This window comes from Harpia harpyja, chromosome 2, assembly GCF_026419915.1.
Source record: "Harpia harpyja isolate bHarHar1 chromosome 2, bHarHar1 primary haplotype, whole genome shotgun sequence".
NCBI classification, from domain to species: domain Eukaryota; kingdom Metazoa; phylum Chordata; class Aves; order Accipitriformes; family Accipitridae; genus Harpia; species Harpia harpyja.
In genome coordinates this window covers 87,088,684-87,109,646 of record NC_068941.1, presented here as the reverse complement: position 1 = coordinate 87,109,646, position 20,963 = coordinate 87,088,684, and the positions used below count along the sequence as shown (strand labels likewise).

Here is a 20,963-nt window from a genome sequence, read left to right as displayed (position 1 = left end):
TTATAAATACCATAGTGTGCTGTGTAGTATGCCAAAGTCAGCGGAGTATCGTAGGAATTGCAAGTTTTCTTGCATCAGAAGGAAAGGAACATCTTTTCTAGTAGACTCAGACCAGCGTGGGCTTAAATTTAAGGTTATTTTAACTTCTTTTGCTCTATGTTCGGTGACCTCCTCTTCAGTTCAGGGCCTCAGTATGTGACAGAAGAGCCAAACAGAAAAAAAACCCCAACCAACCAACTACCGATGCAGAACGTAAAAACACTAAATAGAAGCCTGCAGGATGGAAATGAAAATGCATGTTTAGTGGAAAGATTAACCTCTGCTAAAAAAGCAATTAGCTGATGTTAGACTCACAAAAAGGCCAAACTTACTTTCATGTAACTTGGTACTGCTGCTGTCATTCCAGTATTTCTTTCAGAGGGAAAATGGGGTTTCTTACTGATTTGTGTGTTGAACACGTGTGAAGGACTGGTATTAGTTCTACCTGCTTTCAGTAGGAAGATTTGGCCTTAGGTAGAGTGAAGTGAAAGAAGGAGGTTTGCCAAAGTTAATTATAATTATTCCCCATATGTTTTTTAATGTCACTTATGAAGTACATTCAGGGGGGTCAATGCAGAATGTCTAGTCCTCCAGGTAATGCGATCTCTCAGTGGGTTATATAAAATGGAGCAAAACATTATTATTTTCATCAGGCTGTAGCCATGCCTAAAACCTTCAGATTATCATCTGACAGTGAACTTCACCAGTATTTGACGCTTGGCTAAACACACTAGATTCAGGTTACTGTTGCATACTTTGTGTTTAAAAATATGTCCATGAGCATTTAGAAAGCCACCAAGAGAAAAGTCACTGTAGCCTGTAAAGAATTATCAAGAGTTGAATGGGCAGCAGAAATGGGGATTTTTTTTTTGTCTGAAAAGACTTCTGACACTGCCCTGGGTCTCTGAACTGGAATCTGTGACGGGGTGGCACAAAATCATTTCAGTTTGAGAGAGGGGTAGTAGGAATTTCAAAGAAACCTCCTCATTATGGAAGGAATTTAGCAACCTGTGGCAGGGAGGGAATTCTTCTTGGACAAATGCAGATGGGGATAATTCATCTGAACAATTTTTTCAAATTACTGGATTGAAAACGGAACCAGAGCCAGCCAGGAAAAAAAGACAGGTGAGGTGTGTGTGGAGCAAGATTAACAGTGACTAAGACTAGAAAAGAAAGAGGCAGTATATGAAAATACTGCAGTGAGCAGCATTATTTATGTAAATGGAACACCGCCAAACTGCATGCAGTGCTTGGTGATCATCCTGTCTCAAAGATGACAGGAAAATCTCCAGCAAAGCAAAGGTGTCAGAGGCAGGCAGACTCTGAAATGAGAAGAGAATATAAAGATGAGACCTGCTTAGCTTTGAGGTACAGCCAATATGATAAAGCCTATAACAAGGTGCCAGTGTTTTAGAAATTATTAATTTGGTAAATCTACCCTTTCTTTTAAAGCAAGAGAAAGGGGGCAGCCAGTGACATGAGAGAACAACACATTAAAAGTTAATCTTCTTTGAGCAACACATAATTAGCTTATCGTTGCCACAGGATATCTTTATCGCTAGGAGACAGAAAAGGCTTTCACATTTATGGATTGTAAAAATGTCTACAGCTACTCCCTGTGATAAAAAAATATGTAAGGGACAGCTTAAGCCAAGAAGAGGACATCAGCCAACCTCTACTTGCTGTTGCTGGGGAGGTGCTTTCTCTGTTTTCCTTCAAAGTGTGCTGGACTTTCTTGCAGGGGCAGCTCACGGTTTTGTTGAGCTTCTTGTCCTAGCCTCTTTGGGGTGTCAGATTGGATGATCTTTAGTGATTTAAGACAGCTGACTGTGGTTTCTTCCCTGTGCTGCGTAGGAAAAGTGGGAATTAAGGCGAGCTATGTGATCTCCTGAAAAGCTCCAGTTAAAAAAGACTGTATGAAATACAAGTGCCCCAGTGGGTGAGCAGTCAGGAGCATGTGCAGCAGGCGTGTGGATTTGGGGACCTTTTACTCTCGCATAAGGTGCAGAGAATGTTTCTGTTTACAAGTGCTGAGTCTGCCTGGTGCATTTCTGTTCTGTGTTTTGTTAAGTTCCTGACTTCCCCCTGCATTTTTTTTTTCCATTTTCACTAAAGTCCATTCCATCATTTTTCTTCATCCTGGCTGGCCAATACTCTCTTGCTTTAACTGGTGATGAAATGGGTGCCGAGGAGGAGCAGTAGGAATTTGGTCTTCAGTTCTGCATCTCTGTTTTTTTGAGGAGGCAGGTTTTCTGGGAGGTTTTGTTAAAACATCTTGAAGTCGTCCAGGATGAAAAGCCACCTTACAGATCACCAAATCCTGGGGTCAGGCTCCTTTCTTGCCTTGTAGGAGCTCCCTGACCCTTCTCAGAGTCTTGGGTCAGCCTGCTGTTAGCAATCCCACCATCATGTCATATCATCTGTCAGGCTGCATCTCCCACTTTAGAAGAGGCTGAGATAGCAAAGGCTGTGACACACGCTGTCCTGGCTTGAAAAGAAAAAAAAAAAAACCAAAACAACCAAACACGACAACCAGCAACTGCATGATGGATGCAAAGCCTAATCAGGGATGGAGCACTGGCATTAACAGTGGAAAATGTATTCCTGGATGAATGGGGCTAAATTTGTCACAGTTTCAAATGCCTGCCCTCCCCTGCACAGCCGGCTCACTTCCCATGCACTCACACACTGCCCTTCTTTCGCTGCAGCAGCTGCCACGTGCTTGGGCTCGAGCATATGCCTCCAGCTCTGTTTCTCCATCTGTATCTCTCTAGCCCCAATCATCTTGTCATCTGGACACCAAATTCTAGTGAATGCAAAGTGCAGAGGGTCTCCCTCGAGTGTTCCACTTGGGTATGTGGAGTCACTGAAGCTGGAGCCTAGCAAGGCGAAGTCTCTCCTCTGTGTGCTGAATTTTCCTGGTGTGAAAGGCAAGGCACCCCGGTACTTCCAGAGCTTTGCCTCGCTAGTTCATTTGGAAAGTCCTTATGCTTTTTCCGGGCACTTACCCAATCTTTTTTGGCTGGCGGCTTCTACTTCAGTACAAGTTTTGCTTCTTTTTGTTTGCAGTAGCCTGAATTTTTTAATAGCTGTAGGGATGCCTCACAGAAGCCTTTATTTGGGTACGAGAAAGCCAGCAGTAAGACTGCTCAGCTCTTCATTTCTGTAGCAGAAGTGTTCTTATGAGAGGCTGTCTTGACTGAGAGGCTGTTGCACTGCATTGAAGCCGGTCAATATCTATCACAAGCTTGTGACTGAAGTGACCCGAATCCTCCTCCGTGGGAGCACTAGAAAACTGAGCAATGCCTGCAAGGAAGGTCTCCAGTCCTGCAGAGCAGCTACCTGGATTTCCAACCATGCATTGCCACGCGATGCACCATGAGAAAGGGCATCGAGCCTGCTGTTGGCAGGACAGCTCTCCAGGCACTGTTGTTTTACGACTATCCTTCTTAGATTGTGTACTGAGCGGGGCTGGAGCTGCTCAGGGTCATTGCTAGTTCATTTGGTCAGTCTCTCAAAGGAAGAGGGCACCAGCATTGGAAGGGTGCGATGCCACATATTCATAACCTTCCCACCTTTCTCTCTCCACTCCTGCTAGGATAATTGGGGGAATCCTGGGGCTGGGAGAGGATTTTTGCCTCTGCCTGCTTATACCACATCTGCATGACCCTCAAAGAAAAGCGACAGGAGTGTGACCTTTGAGGGTAACGTCTGCAGCTTCAGTGTCTCTGTGTGCTTATTAACTGCTGGGAAGATGTGAATAGGGACAACCTATCTCAGAGTTGCTCTTCTGTCCCTGCGAAGTCTTCATTTCGCTCTCCAAAGAGGTATTTAAGGCCATCTCCCAGGTATTTCTGAAGGGTGGGAGGGAGGTGGTGAACTTGACAAGTTAAATGCAGGTGAAAAATCACACTGCTTTACCTGCCCAAGAATTTCACAGTCCATCGGCCAGCCTGATTTAGAAAAAGTGCCTATTTTTACATAGGCTTTTCAGTAAGGACATGGTCCCTAAAGACCTGTTTCACAGGAACCCTCCCTTTAACAATCAGCTAATTAATGACCTTGTTATCTGTCAGCTTTCTCCTGTGTGCTGCACAGCTCCTGGGGGAGAGATGCAGCCAAAGACTGAGAAAGTTTTCCACCCTTCTCACCCCCACCCTGTGCTGGGCTTCCTGCCATCCCCAATTAAGCTCGAGTGCCTTGCCTTGCATTATCATAGAAAGCAGGACCAAAGGGCCACTGAGAGTCACCGTTCCCTCCCTGCCCCTCTATTGCACTGACAGATGTCTGGCCTGGTAACAGCGTGGACCTATCTCCATCGAGGTTTTTTTACTGACCGGGGATTAAGTCACTGCAGTTTTTAAGCCAAGTGAGAAAAAGACAATGCTACGGATCGTCACCGGCGCTGACAGGAAGGAGTGTGGATTGGGATGTGCTTTCCTGATCTCCTTCAGTGCTGAGAAGCTTCTTTATTTAGATTTGTTCTTCCTAAGAGACTGCCTCTTCCTGTGGTGGAAGAGCACGTATGTAGTAAACGTGTAGGTGGAAGCCTGTGGGTAAGCGAGAGGACATCCCTGGTGGAACCCACGTTTTCTGCAGAGACCCTGGTTGTGGGATGCCCCAAAGCTGGTCAGAAAGAAGACAGAAGATGTAAGCTGAAGTGAAGCCATTTTGGGATTATGGCCATTCAATTAACTCCTTTTAATTTCTGACTTTAAGCCCCGTTTCCCTGCAGGATTGTATGTAAACCCTCAGAATTAGGGAAGAAAATCTGCTTAGAATGGTCACTTGAGATGTTCTGTGTCTTTTGCTTCTGCTGATGGTTCTTGCAGACAGGCTTCTAGGGCCAGTTGTTCGGTCTAAACCCCGGGAGAGCTTTAGAGTGAGAAATGATGAGGTCATTGTGCTGGGATGTGAGTTTGCCAGTAGTAGGAGGTGGGAGTTGATGGTCTGTCCTTTTTTTGTTGTTGTTGTTTTTTTGGTTTTTTGGTTTTTTGTTTTTCCCCCCCTGCTTGTATCAAGTGTGTGATAATAGAAAAGGGAGATGAGTCTGGACTGTGTATGGTGTAGCTCTCCTTGCTGATGGGCACAGTGCTCTCAGTTTGGATGCATGGATATTTTGTAGGGTTAACTAGAAAATGAGCAGAATCTTTCAGGTCATTCTTGATGCTACCTTTCACCAGGATCTTTGAGATAAAGCCCACTTGAACTCTCTCAGGAGCCCTTCTGTCATCACATCATGATGAAATGTTTGAAGGAGAATGTGTTCAAATCTCACAAATGCCTGTTCCCAGTGACTTCAAAGGTGGTCCCATAGGGATGATGATGATGCTTTCTGTTATTATGAGCCGTTTCCCACCTGGGGAAGGAAAGCCTAGGTAACTCCAACTCCAGACAGTACAATTCTGCTCATACTTCATTGGAAATCTACCTTAAATGAGGGCTTCTAGTAAACCTTTTCTTACACAGGATAAGAACCTAGTTTCTTATACAGGATGTGTTTGCTGCATGTGTACATTAAAGAATACATTTTGAGCGTCTTTTTGATTCTTTTATTATGACAAAGTATCTCTTAATGTAGGACTTGCTGTTTTTTCTCCTTTTGCTTCTTGCCTATAACAGCTTTGCCTTCTGTTCTTCATCAAATGGTTTGGCACCCTCAAGAAGAGAAAAGCAAGGAAATAACAGGGATTCTGAGAAAAAAATAATAAATCCTGATGGTGATTATACATACCTGCTGTCTGATCGATGGGATAACATATATAGGAAGGACTTGACTTGATGTTTACAGCACAGAGAACTGCATTTCTGCTCTTTTCTCTGTTGGGCAATGAAGAATACAATGGTTAATAAAAACATACCCATGGCTCACTTAGCCTTTTGGCCAAATGGTAGCTGGGTTTTAACACAGCTTTGCTTGTCTTGTGAATGCGTTATCTGCTTATAGTGTGCAATCAGCTTATGAAAGCTGAGCTGCATTATGCTGACGCAAGGTCTATGCAGCTTGTACTTGCTGGAAGTGGTTTGGGCCTCAGAAATCAGTGGACCTGAGAACTGTGGGATGTTGAAACTGCCAAAGAGCTTTTAGCATTGGGGAACAGAGAAGGCACTATTTCCTTTCCTTTGCTGGAAGCCTTCATTTCATATAGGGCATTGGTCTCAACCTTTCTTGTCTGGAAATCTCCCTGGAAAGACTGTGACCCAATCAGTGTCTGCGATTGTATTCTATCTTCACCAGTTCCACTCATTTTTCTTGTGATTACTACTTCTCTGGTTTTGTAGTTTATTTTCCCCTTTTTTCATTCGTTCACCTATTTTCTTCTTCAATTTCCTCCTCATCCCTTACTTGACTTTATCTACTCACCTTCCTGCATTCACTCACAGACCTGCTGTCTCTTGCTTCTACCACTGCCATGCATTTTCCCTCACTACTTCCCTTTCCTCATCATCCCTCTATTTTGCCTCATCAAATTCACTTCATTCCTAAAACCCAAGAGAAAATCAAGCTTCTGGAGAGAATTGGAGTGGGAAGAAACTAAAATACAGTGAATTAGCTGTATCAGCAGAGAATGGGAGGCTCTAGGAGCCTTTGAAGGAGAGGCTGCCACAGTTCTGCCAGCTTCCTAGCAGGCATTTACTTTTGAGTTGAACTTCTCAGTATGTCCCAATAATTTGTCTCCAAAAAAGGATCATAAGTTGTAATCAAACCATCTTTGACAGGAAAAACTCACTGAGATGGGATCTGGCCTCTCTGCTTACAAGAGTACTGTGCACCCCTGTGGCATGATATAAATAAGAAGGTGACTAATTCTGGACAAACAAGTCATTAATGGGATGAGTTGCACTTCTGTGCAAAGGCATCTTTTAAAAGCTTTCCTGTGTTAAAAGATTCCTTGGAGTTTTTCCATGGAGATGAAGGGCCATGATTCAACTGCAGGCTCTCCTGGTAATATTACAGACAGAAGTACTGGTTACTCCAGACAGCCACAAGCAGATGGCCAACGTGGATGGTGGTTTTCTTGTTTTTAAGTAGCTTTTATGGTAGAAAACTGCAGTGAAAAAAAGATGTCCTTCAAAGAGGAGTGATTTATTAGAAGGGGATATTTCTTGTGGGTCCTCCTCAGGCTGGCTACTGGAAGGGAACTACTAGAGATGTCATGGTTTTCCATGGATCTATACCTGTCTCATGCTCAAGTCAAATGTGTGTGCATACAAAATTCCTTCGCTAAGCCTGCGTTGGTTGCTTCCTATTTTTCTGGGGACAACAGAAAAGTAACTATGAAACTGAATTCCCCCACCCTAGTGGATTCCTGGGCATTATTGCTAAATAATGGAGAGGGTGGAAGGGCTGGTTCCCAGTTAGAGCAGTCAAATGTATGGGCCCTGCAACCTGGGATTGCACCTGAGAGACTGAGGTGGGAGAAGAGCTGGTGCTTTATTGTCAGATGCGAGGAAGAGTGTAGGTCCTGGTGCTTGAGTTCACTCCCAGTAGACTGGATGGACATTGGGGCCAAGTTAGGCTGTGACACTGCTCAGCAGAGCCAGAAATTACACAGAGCAAACCGAAGCCCGCTCTGTAGAGGTGCTCTGCAGTCTGCCGTTGCTTAGCTTACTGATCCAGCTGCGGTATCTAAACAGCTGGTTGAACGATAGGCTTTAGCTCCTGAAAATGGCAGGAATGCCTCACTTGGGCTTCTGCAAGTGATAGAATGGACATGCTCAAATTAAAAAATAACTTAATAGTAATACTAACTTAATGACTTAATATTAACTAGACTGTTGCAGGTGAGTAACAGGGTGGTTATCTTTGCCTGGAGGGAAGTGCTGCTTCCTGCCTTCTAACCAGCATAGCTGTGGGTGCGACTTGACATGGTGTTGGAGTAGTGTGCACAATAAACTGCCAAAGCTGATCTCTCAAGTTGGCAAGAGAAGGTGATCTGAATGTGCTGGGTTTGGATGGAGGAGAAAGCATCCCGCACGGGGCTTGGATTCTGCTGTGAATCACATTGTCTGTCTTTCTGTCCTGTCTCTGGCAGGTCTATAACCTGACTCAGGAGTTCTTCCAACGAGGTAAACCAGTCAATGCTGAGAGCCAGAATAGTGTGGGCGTCTTTACACGGGACGTAGTGCGCAAACGTGTCAAGGCCGATCCGGATGACACAGAGGCCGTCAAGAGGCTGAAACTAGCTATGATCCAGCAGTACCTTAAGGTGTGTGTGCATGTCATTGGTTTTTCTCGTTTTAACTAAGAGCAGACAAATCTTGAACCTCAGAGACCTGGCTAAGCCTTGCCCATCACTGGGGAATTGCTTTCTGTGGTCACTTGCAGCTGGGGAAGTTTGTGTTTATATTAACAGCTTTTCCTCATGTTGCATATCCAAAGACAGTGGGCTGCAAGAAATAATGCCTTTACTCTTTTTTTTTTTTTTTTTTTTCTTATCTTAAACTTCCAGCTTTCTAATTAGAAGGGGCTTTCCTAGGCCTTGTTAAATTTTCTGGTGTGATTTAATGTTTTCTCACCACCTGAAGCTACTTTATTGTCAGGTTCTTTTAGTAATGTTGTGTCTTGTGCCTTACACTTGGAACTCCATGTTCCTACCTGAGTGTTTTTTACCCCCTTCTGTCTCTGTCCATATCTCAGAGACCAGAATAAATGTAACTTTGATACTAGTAATTTGCTGAGGAAATCCCTAGAAGGCGTTTTGAAGGTAAAGCAATAAAATCAAAGGTAGATTGTATAAACCCATGTCCTAATCATCTTTCCTTATGGCTTCCCTTGTTCTTTTTATCTCCTTGATGCCTTGGCCTAAATGAGATCTCTGTGGGATGAGGACTTAATGCTGCATCAAGCACTCCACAAATAAAGTGTAACAGTCATTCCTATTTCAATTATAATGACTTAAAGGCTTATGAAATGAGGCAGGGGAGGCGAGAAGCACTCTGTGATGTGGGTAAGTGTATGGTATTCACCATTTACAGGTGGGAAGCTGAAATAAAGAGAAATAAAGACCTAAAGAGTCAGTTTTATCTCTCTGATAAAACTGAGATTTGAACCCAGGCATCCTGAGCGCTGTTCTGATATCTCAGTGTCCTAACCCAAGAGCTTGTATCACAGGGTGTCTCCACAGCTGCCACATAAAGACTAGTTATTTATCATGTTATCCATGTAACATCACCTATGCAGACAATATTAGTCATTTGATACAGCTCTGGTTTTCCTGGTGGTTATTTCTGCGGTTGCTACAGGTTGCCACAGCCAGAGACTTTTCTGCAACTCCTGCAAATCCCTTCTCATGTGTAAACACTTGAGAACAACAAGGCTTCTGATACTTAAGACTATCAGATCAGAGTGGTTGCTGAGAGAGTGGGGATTAACTGGTGTCTCAGGCAAAGTATAGGCTTGGTAGCTGCCTGTTTTTCTCCCTGGCATTTTTCCTTCATAGTTGAAAGAATCAAATAGTCATCACTGTTTGTTATCTTTATAATGTGGAGTGTCCTGTTGGAGCATCCAGGCAGGATGAGCAGCCTGTTGCGTGACCTAGGGTGCAGGGTTTGTATTGTGGGCCAGCAGAACTGACCCTGGGTAAGTGTTGGAGAGTGCTTGCTCAGCCATCAGATGGGGTGGAACCACAGCAGACTCAGAGGATAGGTCTTCAAGACCTAGCTGCTGGCAACCTGTCCCAGCAGTTTGTGCCTGCTCAGTCTTCACTGGAGTCATTGGGCAATGACCAGGAAGGGGCAACCACGTGTTTGTCAGTACAGTCACAGGAGCAGCCTGTGAACTACTCAGTACAACTTTCACTTGTTTGCTTGACATCTTAGCCCAGCACAGAGATTCCTGCCGTGCGCCAGGATGCTCCACAGGGAAAGGGTCTACACTTGCCAGGCTTCCAAACATGGCCGTTAAAGTATGGAAAGGCCTGGAATAATTGGCCAAAGGGTGAGGCAAGGAATTGTAATGTTCCCTTTGTCTAAAATGCTTAAAGAATTACAGTGTGCAAATCATTGTGACTCCGGTGATTTGAAGATTTTAAGATCACTGTGTCCCATGCATCAGTATTATCATTAGAAACTTATCACAAGACAGGCCAAACATCCTGCCTTTGTTCCAGGGACTGTTGGAAGCTACAGCTATACCTAATACTCCTACAAACATTAACCAACAGGTCCTGAATCTAAAGCTTTGATAATCACATCAAGTGAATCAAACACAAGTGTCTCACATCTTGGCATTTCCCTTTTCTGTCTCCTTCAGTTCCTTCTGTGCTGGGTCCTCTCACCTCTGGCAGATTGTTAGCTTGCTGATTGCTGACTGTTTGACAGCATGTTGAAAGCTGCAGACAGCAGAAATAGCTGCCAAAAGTTTTTCATGGCTCCTCATGGGAACATTTATTAACATTGGAAAGAACATCTGATTAACATAACTCCAGCTTCTGTTGTAGGAGCACCAAGCAGCCAGTCCCTGACCAGTGAAGTGGGTTTGAAATGATAGAAAACAGTCAGAACTGTAACCGAGAATCATGCAGAAGCAAAGACATCATCTCTGAACTCTGGATGATGCAACCGTGGCCGATACAACACAAGCTGATGCAGCTTGTTACAATGACAACATGGTTTCTCTGGCTGGAAGGAAAGCTAAGGATTGATTTTGCCAGGTCCTATGGCCAAACACTTCTTTAATAGCAAAAATAATGTGGTTTAAGAGTGGTATTCAGGACTCCCAGCTTGTGCAGCTCCCCTGTACCCTTGCAGTGTTGTGCTGTGGCAAAATGAGTTGCTCTGTGACAATGTTGCTTTTGTGTTGCTTTTCCTTAGGTAGAGAGTTGTGAGAGCAGCTCCCACAGCATGGATGAAGTCTCACTCAGTGAATTTGGGGAATGGACTGAAATCCCTGGGGCTCATCACATCATTCCTTGCGGTTTCATTAAAATTGTGGAGATTTTGGCCCGCTCCATTCCCGAGTCTGTCATTCAGCTCCGCAAGCCAGTCAAGTGCATCCACTGGAACCAATCGGTCAGCAAGGAGATTGAGAGGGTGGCTGACCACAACAGTGACCTCCCCGAGGAGGACAAGGGCTCCGATGTCTTCGTAGAGTGCGAGGACTGTGAGTTCATCCCAGCTGACCATGTCATTGTGACTGTGTCCCTGGGAGTCTTGAAGAAACGCCACGAGAGCCTGTTTCATCCCCGCTTGCCCGAGGAGAAGGTGATGGCCATTGAGAAGCTAGGAATCAATACAACTGACAAGATTTTCCTGGAGTTCGAAGAGCCTTTCTGGAGTTCTGAATGCAACAGCATCCAGTTTGTCTGGGAAGATGAGGCAGAGAGTGAGAGCTTGACTTATCCCGAGGAGCTGTGGTACAAGAAGATCTGCAGCTTTGATGTACTCTACCCACCAGAGAGGTACGGCCATGTCCTGAGTGGCTGGATCTGTGGAGAAGAGGCTTTGATTATGGAGAAGTGTGATGATGAAACTGTGGCAGAAACCTGCACCGAAATGCTACGTAAATTTACAGGTCAGCCATGCTCTGGTTCCTTTGGTGAGTGGAGAGGAGAGGGAGAGTGGGGTTGGGCTGTTGAATAACCGCTAGGAAGGAAATGCACTAAAGTAATTTTTAGTTCTTTGGCGTTTTATGTCCCTTTGAACGGGCCGTGCCTGTGCTTCCAGCATACCTCCTGCTTGGGTGTTCCTGAAAGCTATTTATACAGAGGGGCTGATAACCAGCTCAGGAAGTGGTGGGCAGAAGTGCTTGAGGATTCCACATCCTCTGCTTTATTTAATCACAAATAACTCTTCAGCAGCTGGAGCTGTCTGACTCAGTACTCCTGAGGACTGATCTCAGCTGTGGAAAGCAGCATAGCTCGCTCAGAGCCAGTGGAGTTGAACCTGTTTACATCAGCTGAGATGCAGTGGTTGAATCACATCCCTGACTTCCATTTAACATGAGGCTATATGGAAATCTCATTGGCCTAAATTTCAACGAATCCATTGATCTCGGAGAGTTTCCATTTCTGGGTGGTTCACCTAAATCTTCCTGGACTTCACAGGTTTCACATGTACTGAGCACACATCACATTAAAGGCAGCAGTTGGAGCAAGACAGATCTTATGTGTATTATGCTGAGAAAATCCAAGATGAAATCACTAAAGGTAGTAATATTTGAACAAGCTGGGCCTTAGTTTGTCTGCAGTCACTTCTCTAGAGCTTGCACACCTTACCAAGGAAAGGGCTTTTTGTTTCTATGGAGTTACTAGAGACCCTCTGATGGGGGACACTGTATAAGTTCAAGCATAAGGTAATAATGCTGAAAGAAATAGCGGTTGACTTATTGGCAGTCTTGAAACAAGGATTTTGGATTTATACATAATTATAAGCAATTATAAGAGCAGTGTCCTCCAAGATTAGGTGTATTTTATGCTATTCTAGAGATGGGTCCTATGACTAAGCTATTTATATCTGCTTGCTAGCTTGTGTTAGCCAAGTCTCAACACCCAGTGGGTTTCCATCCTTAGCTCTTGTCCATGGATCTCCAATTAGCTGCAGAAAATTGCCTTCACAAGTGTAGCTTTCCTCTGTGCTTACAGAACATTTGCTACCGACAACGCAGAGATTTAGAGAAAGGGTTCTCGGGAGGTTTTACATTTTACTACTCTCTTCAGAAATCATAGGGTATAATTTGGATTCAGAAACCCTAGTGCAGTGACCAAAACTGAATCCTTGTTTCAGCTTGTTCAGTGTTGCATTTATGTTGGATGATGAACCTGTGGCTCCCCTGCAGCCTGCAGAGAAGTAGGATGAATCAGTCAATGCTGGACTCTGGGCAGCTTCCCGAGCTGTTTGTTTTGAGCGGTGTTGGGTATCCCTACGTTGTGTTGCAATGTCAATACATACATGCCTTCTTTCCTCCTGACCTCAGCAGGCCAACTGCTGCCCTACGCAGGCGTAGCAGGAGGCTATTCTCCTCTTTACAGCCAAGTTGTTCCAGTGCTGGTGTCTCCCAGAGCGTATAAACAACCTTGTTTGTTGCAGCTCTTCTTGCTTAAGACGGCTTATTTTTTAAAACACCTCGATTCGTCAGTGGGAATTTGGCTCTTTGGGTCTTTCTTAGTTTGGCAGATAGGAGTATACTCTCGCTCTTCCTTTTTGGGCTCCTTCGCTGTTATTGTTTACATGTGTTGGATGTTCCTTTCTTCCTCCCAGGATGGAAATATGTTGGCACTGGGTCGTCGGTATGTGCTGCAGTTGCTGTTCCAGCTGATACTGCACCTGGTCACTGTCCATCAGACTCTTCAGCAGTGTGAGCTCTGTCTCAGCCTTCTGCTAATCCTGGGTTATCTAACCCTGGAGAATTTTAGACTGAATTTACCAGGGCCTTGCCCTGCAATGAACATTTTGTGCATAAGCTGAGAGGTGGCCTTTCAGCTGCTCAAAACTGCGAGAAGAAAACCTGTTGTTGGAGCACCCAATACACAATATGACCTGTTCCACTTTCTGCCCCCAAAACTTGTTAGTTTGTAGAAAACCTTTTCGCAGATCTTCCAGGATGGCCTTGCTAAGGTAGCTGGGTTTATCCTGTTACCCTTGCTCCCTTTTTCCCTAGCAAGTTCACAGAAGAAGCAATACCTCAAGGGTAGTCTGGACCAGGTGCCAGGCAGGCTTAAACAACAGAAGCGTGCTCAGGTCTCCATGCACCTACCATCTTCTCCACTAATCTGTTTCATTGGGAGTGTGGGAGTGGGTTAGACCAGCTGGGAGGTGGCTCTGAGGGGACAAAGCAGCCTCCTGTCTGTGATCTAACTGTAGTTATTTCTGAAAATGAATGGACTCCTCTGGTCCAATTAGCACCACCAAACCCAGCTTTTGAAGTGTTTCCCACCACCCAACTTCATGTAAGTCAGCTAACTGAGTTGGGAAACTAGTCCTCCTAGGGTCCTAAGCTCAGTGGAAAGAAAGACTCTTCCATGAGGCAGTTCAGATCTTCCATACGTCACTTGGTGCTCTGTGACATCTGAAGAAGAAGCTTTTCTCTACTGGGTATAGAGAGATCCTTGTATTCAGTAATGAAAGTAGGTAGTATGAGCCTTTTATTGCTCACTTTGCCTTTTGTAGCTTTCATGTTCTGGTTATAAAATCCCTCAAGTTCTTATTTCTTACTCTTCTATTAAAGAATTAATGCTTTACCAAGTGGGTTCCCATCTTCAGCTGTGTTTTCCCAGTCCATTGCTCATGGAGTCCTTTGCTTTGGCTTCAGAGGATGTTAGACCAGTCCTATGTTAAAACCACTTTTTAGACTCAGTGTTAGTTCACACTGAGAATGCCTCTCTGAGAGGAGATGATCTGCCTCTGTGACCTTACATTTCACATGCAGGTTAGTGTTGCGGATTATCTGGCTTTGCTGTGACAAGCTCTGAGGATTGTTCTAACCTAAGAACCATTGACAATTACTGGTTTTCACAACTGGATGGCTGAAAAGCAGTGTCCTCTAAATCTGATTAAATGGGATACCTTCGAACAATTAGAATTCTTGGTCTGGTTTCTCTGTTGGCTAAGCTGAGAGTGTTAGAAGCCTGAAGGCAGTAATTGCAGGCATGCTCAGTTCTGAAGGACTTGCTGATTTGTCAAGCTGTGGCTGGAGATGCCCTGAGTTGTCCTCCTGGTCTTCCAGCTATTTCTCTAGAGGGGAATGGATCTCTTTTGTTCTGCATCGTATCTACCAGCCCCATGCCTGGGATACCCTAATGTCTGTCTGGTGGCTGTAGGTGCTAGTGTGTGGGTAGTACCACAGATCTCTGTTGGCCTTGATGGGCTCTTAGGTACCTTGCTCACTGGTAGGCAACTAAATTTGGGTGTCTTAATTTAGATCTGTGAGTTGATTTTATGATAATCCTGTGTCTTATAATCAGCCCCATAACCAATAAATCTGTGTAGCCACACCTCCCTGTATCTGAATAAAGATGAGATTGTTTGAGGCACACAGAGTTATCTTCCATAGCTTCACAAGTGGAAATCTGTGGCATAAAGATTGTGCCCTCCTATTTTAGTGGCGGCTAAGATCCTTTTTTAGCCATTTTGTCTCTCTCTGGAAACTTAGAAGTTTCCACATCTGTATTAATTGTTACTTTTATCTGCAGGGAAAGGCACGTGTTTACCCATCTATTTAAGGGCAGATTGAGAAAGTCCAATTAAATACGTTCCTTGAATGAGTGTGGCCCTCCTAGTCTTTCTAGTTTCTGTCTTGCAAACAACAGTTCAGGATCAGAGCTTGTGTTACACATTCCTGTCTGACCTTCAACCAAGCTTCTCCTGTGTGCAGCAGAAATGAAAGCCTCCTGATTTTTCTCTTAGAAACAGCTCCTCACATTAAAAGGTGCATAAATGCAGAAGTGCAGGGGCACAATAGTTGCACAATGGACACGTGGATCATGCTCACGCGGTCTGATGTGCTGGAGGTCCTTAAAGGAGCTCACAAGAGCTGGTACATCTGCACCTCACAGCATAGTGCTAGGTAAGGAGACTGGCTTTGGTTCTGGGAGCTGTACAGCTGTGTTTTAGTGCACCCAGGCTCCTTAGCCCTGCTCCATGCTGGCAGCTGGCTCAGGCGTCTCTGCCTGAAGCTCTGCCATCTGCCCAGTGCCACATGCTTCATGTTGCTGTGCTGCAGTTTCCCTTGTGATGAAGTTTCTACGTGAAGAATAATTCCCTGGTGGGAAGGCTGCTGTTCACCTGCTTGTATACACAGTACAAGGTCATCCGTGGGAAACACTAGAGAGAGACAAAGCTGTTGCTTTTACCAGTTTTAACGATTGCTCTATTAAATATTGCTGGATTTATACAATCGTTGATTGGGCTGATGACTCCACAAACCCTTTCATTAACAAATTTCAGTCTTTTAGCAGATCTGTGGCCTTATCTGCAGGCTGACAAGCCCTCATCTCATTGCTTGTAACACTGTGTTTTCCTAATGTTGATCATCTTTTTATTGACATCTTACTTGTTGACTCCTGTATTGAAAATCTGCTGGGTACCTTGACAGCGGAACATGAGAATATGTGCCAGCTACAGCAGAGGCACCACCAGCCCACTGCAGAGATTCCTTTTATTTGAAAATCCATTGTGTGATTGTTTTTGTGTAATGCAGTGTGATGGATGAATGCTTTGGCCCTGTTTGGTGTTGTGTTGTCTAACAGCTTTCATGGTGTGTTCTCCTGGGTTTTCCCACAGCCCTTAAAAATAAAACGTGATAACTTACTTCCTTGACGCATCTGAGAGCTCCCTGTTCTCAGACTCCCTTGGGCTTTTCACTTCCATCCCAGGCATTCCTGCTTTGAAGATTCTTGGAGGAGCATATTTTAGAGGCTTTGTTATGCTCAGTTCTTATTCCTGAAACAACATTCATTTGTAGGATGTGTTTTGTTTGTAGGGTATATTTATTTGCTAGTCTGTGCCATATTTTGATCTGGGGGTTAGTGGTTAGAAAGTGTTCACAGTGTGCTCTGGCAAGCCATCCAGGTACCTTTGCTCTGTTTTAGCCTTGTATTTCATAGTTCTGGCTGACACATGATACTCCTAAAAACAGTAGCTGAACCCAGGATGTAACCTGCTCCTGATTTTAAGGAATTAAAGGCATGACTAAATAATTGTTTAGTAGGACTAAATAATGTAGTGCCTAACTAGTCTTTACAGTTGGATGTCTCCCTCTCTAAGCCCTGATGAAGAAAGTGGGGGAATTTGGATCATCTTCATAGCAGGCTAAGCATGCTGAAGTGTTACAGAGTCAGGGTCTGAAGCGGGCAGAGGAACTGTGCAAGATGTAAACATGTTTCAATTACTCTTGCTTCTTGTGCTGACAATCTCACAGACTCCAGTAGCTGAACCTTGCCTGGCTATGGGAGGTTGCCTCAAGGGTGGGTCTCAGCTCTCCTGCAGAGAGAATTTATCTTCATTGCAATTCTCCATGTCCCCTCTCCCTATTCTCCTGCCAAGCCAGATATGATCACAGGACACCAACAAAATCTTGGTTAATGATGCTGAGATGGTCTCAAACCAGCCTAGCAAGAGGCTTTCCAACATATGACCCTCCCTATTTCAGTTCTACCAGAGGCTCTTGTGGCACCAGCTGGTGAGCTGCTTTGGCTACAGTCCTGGATCCCATGTGCTGCTGTACTCTTTGGGATGGGGACGATGGCTGATGATGGCCCTATCATTGCTTCCCTCAGGTGCCCCTCAACTTTAGGTCCTATATCCTTTTAGCAGTGGAAATCCTACAGCAATCTAGAAATCCTACTTCCAGCCTCAAAAGCCTTCTTTCCATACCATATGCATCCCACCAAATGTGTCTGTTGAATTTTAGGTTAATTATGGGGAGCAACTGGGTAGCAGTTGGAGTGAGTAATACAGGTTTTGAAAACTTTCTGACAGGTTTTCCTATGCACCTGCATAGTGAGGATTTGCCTTCTAACATCCTTATCTCCATCCCTGTTTGGTGGCAAACCTCTCTCACAAGACTACCTAAACATCCAGTTTAGACTGGGCACCCAATTAAATACCTAGGTGAGATGAATCATACCTTGATCACCACCATGGCAAATGAGACCAGGAAATGTTCTGTATTTTCAAACAAACTGTATCCAGGGTTCCCTGAAGCTTCCCAATCTCTTAGGAACATAAGCATTTTAATGATCTTTCCCAAAATGGAACACTGCAGCTGAGATTAAAAGGGATGCTATTTCTGTTTTATAAATATTTACAACTCAGTAATAGAAAAGAGATATGTTTTAGGGCCTCTTTACTGTAGCGTGCAGGCTCTGCTAGGATGTATTGTCAATAAATCAGACTGAACACATACCACTCCACAACTTGCACAGGCATCGTCATGTTTTCTTTGAGACACAATCTTACTTTTTGTCTTCTCCTGCTTTCCACCCAGGGAATCCAAACATTCCGAAACCTCGCCGGATCCTGCGGTCCTCCTGGGGCAGCAATCCCAACTTCCGTGGATCCTACTCTTACACCCAAGTTGGGTCTAGTGGGGCTGATGTAGAGAAACTCGCTAAACCACTGCCTTATGCTGAAAGCTCCAAAAGTGCTGTAAGTATGGCCCCAGTCAGTTCTGTGGGAAGAAGACTAACATGATGGTGGGCAGCGGGTTTTCTGGGGGGAGGTTGAAAGAGACAGGTTGGGCCTCCATTAGTGTGTTTTCCATTTTTTTTTTTTTATACATACCCCTCTAGACAAATAATGTATGTAGGATTTTACCTTTAATGTTTGGAATCCCAACATCTCAGGGATTCCCACATCTCTCTCTGAAATTATCGAGAGCTGGGCATCTGCGTGACTTTTGGAATTCTGATCTCTGTGTTTAAAGACCATTAGCCTTATTGGCCGGTTCAAAATTCCCTAGGAAAGCACGTTACTCTGTTTTAAAGCATAGTCTGAATATGCAGCATTAAATGCACAATCCCTGCTAATGGCTAGGTCTGAATGTGTCAGAGGTGCATATTAGGAAATCTTTCTGTGTTGGCAGTAGAGGGTGAGGGAGGCCCAGTCCTTGGCTGGTGGACTCATGCATTGGCAGGAGACAATGAATTTGCTCCTCAGACACTGCCTTTGCTTTCTGAATATAGCATGGAGAACAAGAGCACACATGGAGATAGTTACCAGAGCTCAGCTGATGAGCAGTAACGTATTAAGCCAAACTCACCCTGTCATTCAGGGTTATGTGTCCAAATCCAAAGACAATGGCTGACGAATATGCAACCTCTAAGCATCTACCTAGTCCATCTTCTCCATCCAGAGCCCGACCCCACCATGTAATTTTGTTCGGCACAGAATTCTATTAAAAAAGGTAGCAGGAGCTTTAGGAATCTTTCTCTGTAGTTCTCGGGGAAGAGAGGTACCTGCAATTCCTGCCTCAGAACTGAGTTGGCAGCAATTTTAGCAAGCACCTAGCTATTGATGTAAGAGATAAGACACTGTGTCTCACCCTGTGGGTTTTGAGACATGACTATTTTTCCTTCTGAAACTGCAGTCCAGAAAAATAAATCCTTAATGCCTAAAAGACTGAAGCATAATTTGGGGGAGCAAAAAGAGGAGTCAACAGAGAAGTAAGGTGTTCAGTGACTCATGCAGATTTGTTTGAGGTCATTGGAGCTAGTGTCTGGCTCTATGATGGTGCCTCAGCCCTGCAAACAGCTCCGCATAGCAACGAGGACAAGCTTGACCTTGACAGACCCATGCTGTGCCTGTCCCCGTGGTGCACCGCATCAGGATTTCGAGAACCAGCACTCTAAAAAGACTGGTGTCAGCTCGTGGGGATGTGGGAGGGCATGGAAAGTTTTGTCTCCTTTTAGCCTCACGTCTGCTTTCCAAAGCTGCTGAGCTTTTCTGCTTTTCTTGTCCTCTCCAGCCGATGCAGGTGATGTTTTCAGGGGAGGCCACTCACAGGAAGTATTATTCCACTACCCACGGTGCTGTGCTTTCTGGGCAGAGAGAGGCCGCTCACCTCATTGAGATGTACCAGGACCTCCTGCAGTGCCGGAGCTGAAAGGCCCCATGTTTGTGAACACCACCAACTCCTAAATCCTTGTACAGGTGTGTGGAGGGGTTCTTTTTTAATTTCAGTTCACAGTAGAACAGTCTCTTATCTTTTTCTATTAAAAAAAAAAAAATGCCCCAACTGTTTAAAAAATTAGTCATCAATAGCTTCATTTCTGTGTGCTGTATTGTTAACAGGGAAGGGTGCTCCTTTTGTCTGGTAAACTGTTTCTTTGTCATTTTAATTCTAACTTCACTTTTGGTGCCTATCATATTTTTTTTTTTCTTTCTGTATTGTAAGTGCCTTCTATACTAAAATAAATGTTGTAATAAAAAGACTGGGTGCTTTGGTACTTCCTGGACACTTCACTCAGTAACTTGCAACTCTTCTATTCAACGTTATAAAAATAGGGGTTTTCTCCCTTCCTACAAAGTTTGGAGTAGGAGGATCTTGAGATAGATCTGGATACTCAATGTACTGGTTGATCTTAACTGTTCGTTCAAAGAATTGCACCTTAGAGGCACAGTCATTGCCTTGTACAGATTAGCACAGAAATCACTCTGTATCACCACATATTTCACTCCGTGTGTCACCTGTCTATCAGCTTGTGTGGGCCTTTGGGCTTCAGGAAATCTGCCTATAATTTCGTGGGGGAATTTGTCTTCCCTCTGGGTTCGCTCAGCCAGTCTGGGGGAAGTTATCAGAGGAATCGCAGCGCTGCAAAGCAGAGAGACACACAACCTTGACGAAAGCAGTGTTGGAGACTGTGTCCACGTTTGGTCTGGAATAGTATCTTGGCTTTGAAAGGAGTGCCCCAGTCATTCCCACTTTTCAACATTTGGTTTGGTTCACAGAATGGTTTTGAGGTGTACAAGTTAGGCTTCTCTCTAAGGAAACTAAACCAGGTGCACTTCTCCAGGAACTCCCCAGGTATGGTGCAGCCTGTAAAGACAACAGCAAACTCTAAACTATCACTTGTCCTTCAAACGTTCTTGAACCATGTTGTGGAAGGAGCATTCATGCCTGTGCACCAGACTAAAGTGCAAAGTAAAATCCCCAAACTACCTTAGTAATGCAGATACAGCTGGAGTGTAGCCTATGGCTGTAACTGGAGCAGCTAATCCAAGTGGAAAACACCATGCAAACTTATGTGGGAGTGTGGGCAAGAAGGAGAATGATGAGAAGCAGCATTCTTGAACTACCTCTGTGATGAAACTCTGTGATGAAATCTTTTGTTGGACAGCAATACCCAAAATAGGTGAGGTTTTCACCCCCCACCCCCAGAAAAGAAGGTCCAAAAGTCTGAATGACAACATTGATGCTGAAGAGTTTTCTCAGGGAGGTCAAGGCCATTCCCACTAGTAAGGAATTTTGAAGGAATGTAAAAGCT

General features: G+C 44.5%; 1 protein-coding gene across 1 annotated transcript in view; it reads left to right on the top strand.

The window, feature by feature from the left end:
* Nucleotides 1–19,910, top strand: part of SMOX (spermine oxidase) — a 56,115-nt gene extending 36,205 nt beyond the window's left edge. The window contains exons 4-7 of the mRNA XM_052780804.1: nt 8,076–8,249; nt 10,855–11,554; nt 17,966–18,126; nt 19,445–19,910. Coding sequence (XP_052636764.1) covers nt 8,076–8,249; nt 10,855–11,554; nt 17,966–18,126; nt 19,445–19,582 — 1,173 coding nt within the window. The 3' untranslated portion in view covers nt 19,583–19,910. The remainder of the gene's footprint in view (nt 1–8,075; nt 8,250–10,854; nt 11,555–17,965; nt 18,127–19,444) is intronic.
* The last annotated feature ends 1,053 nt before the right edge of the window (nt 19,911–20,963 follow it).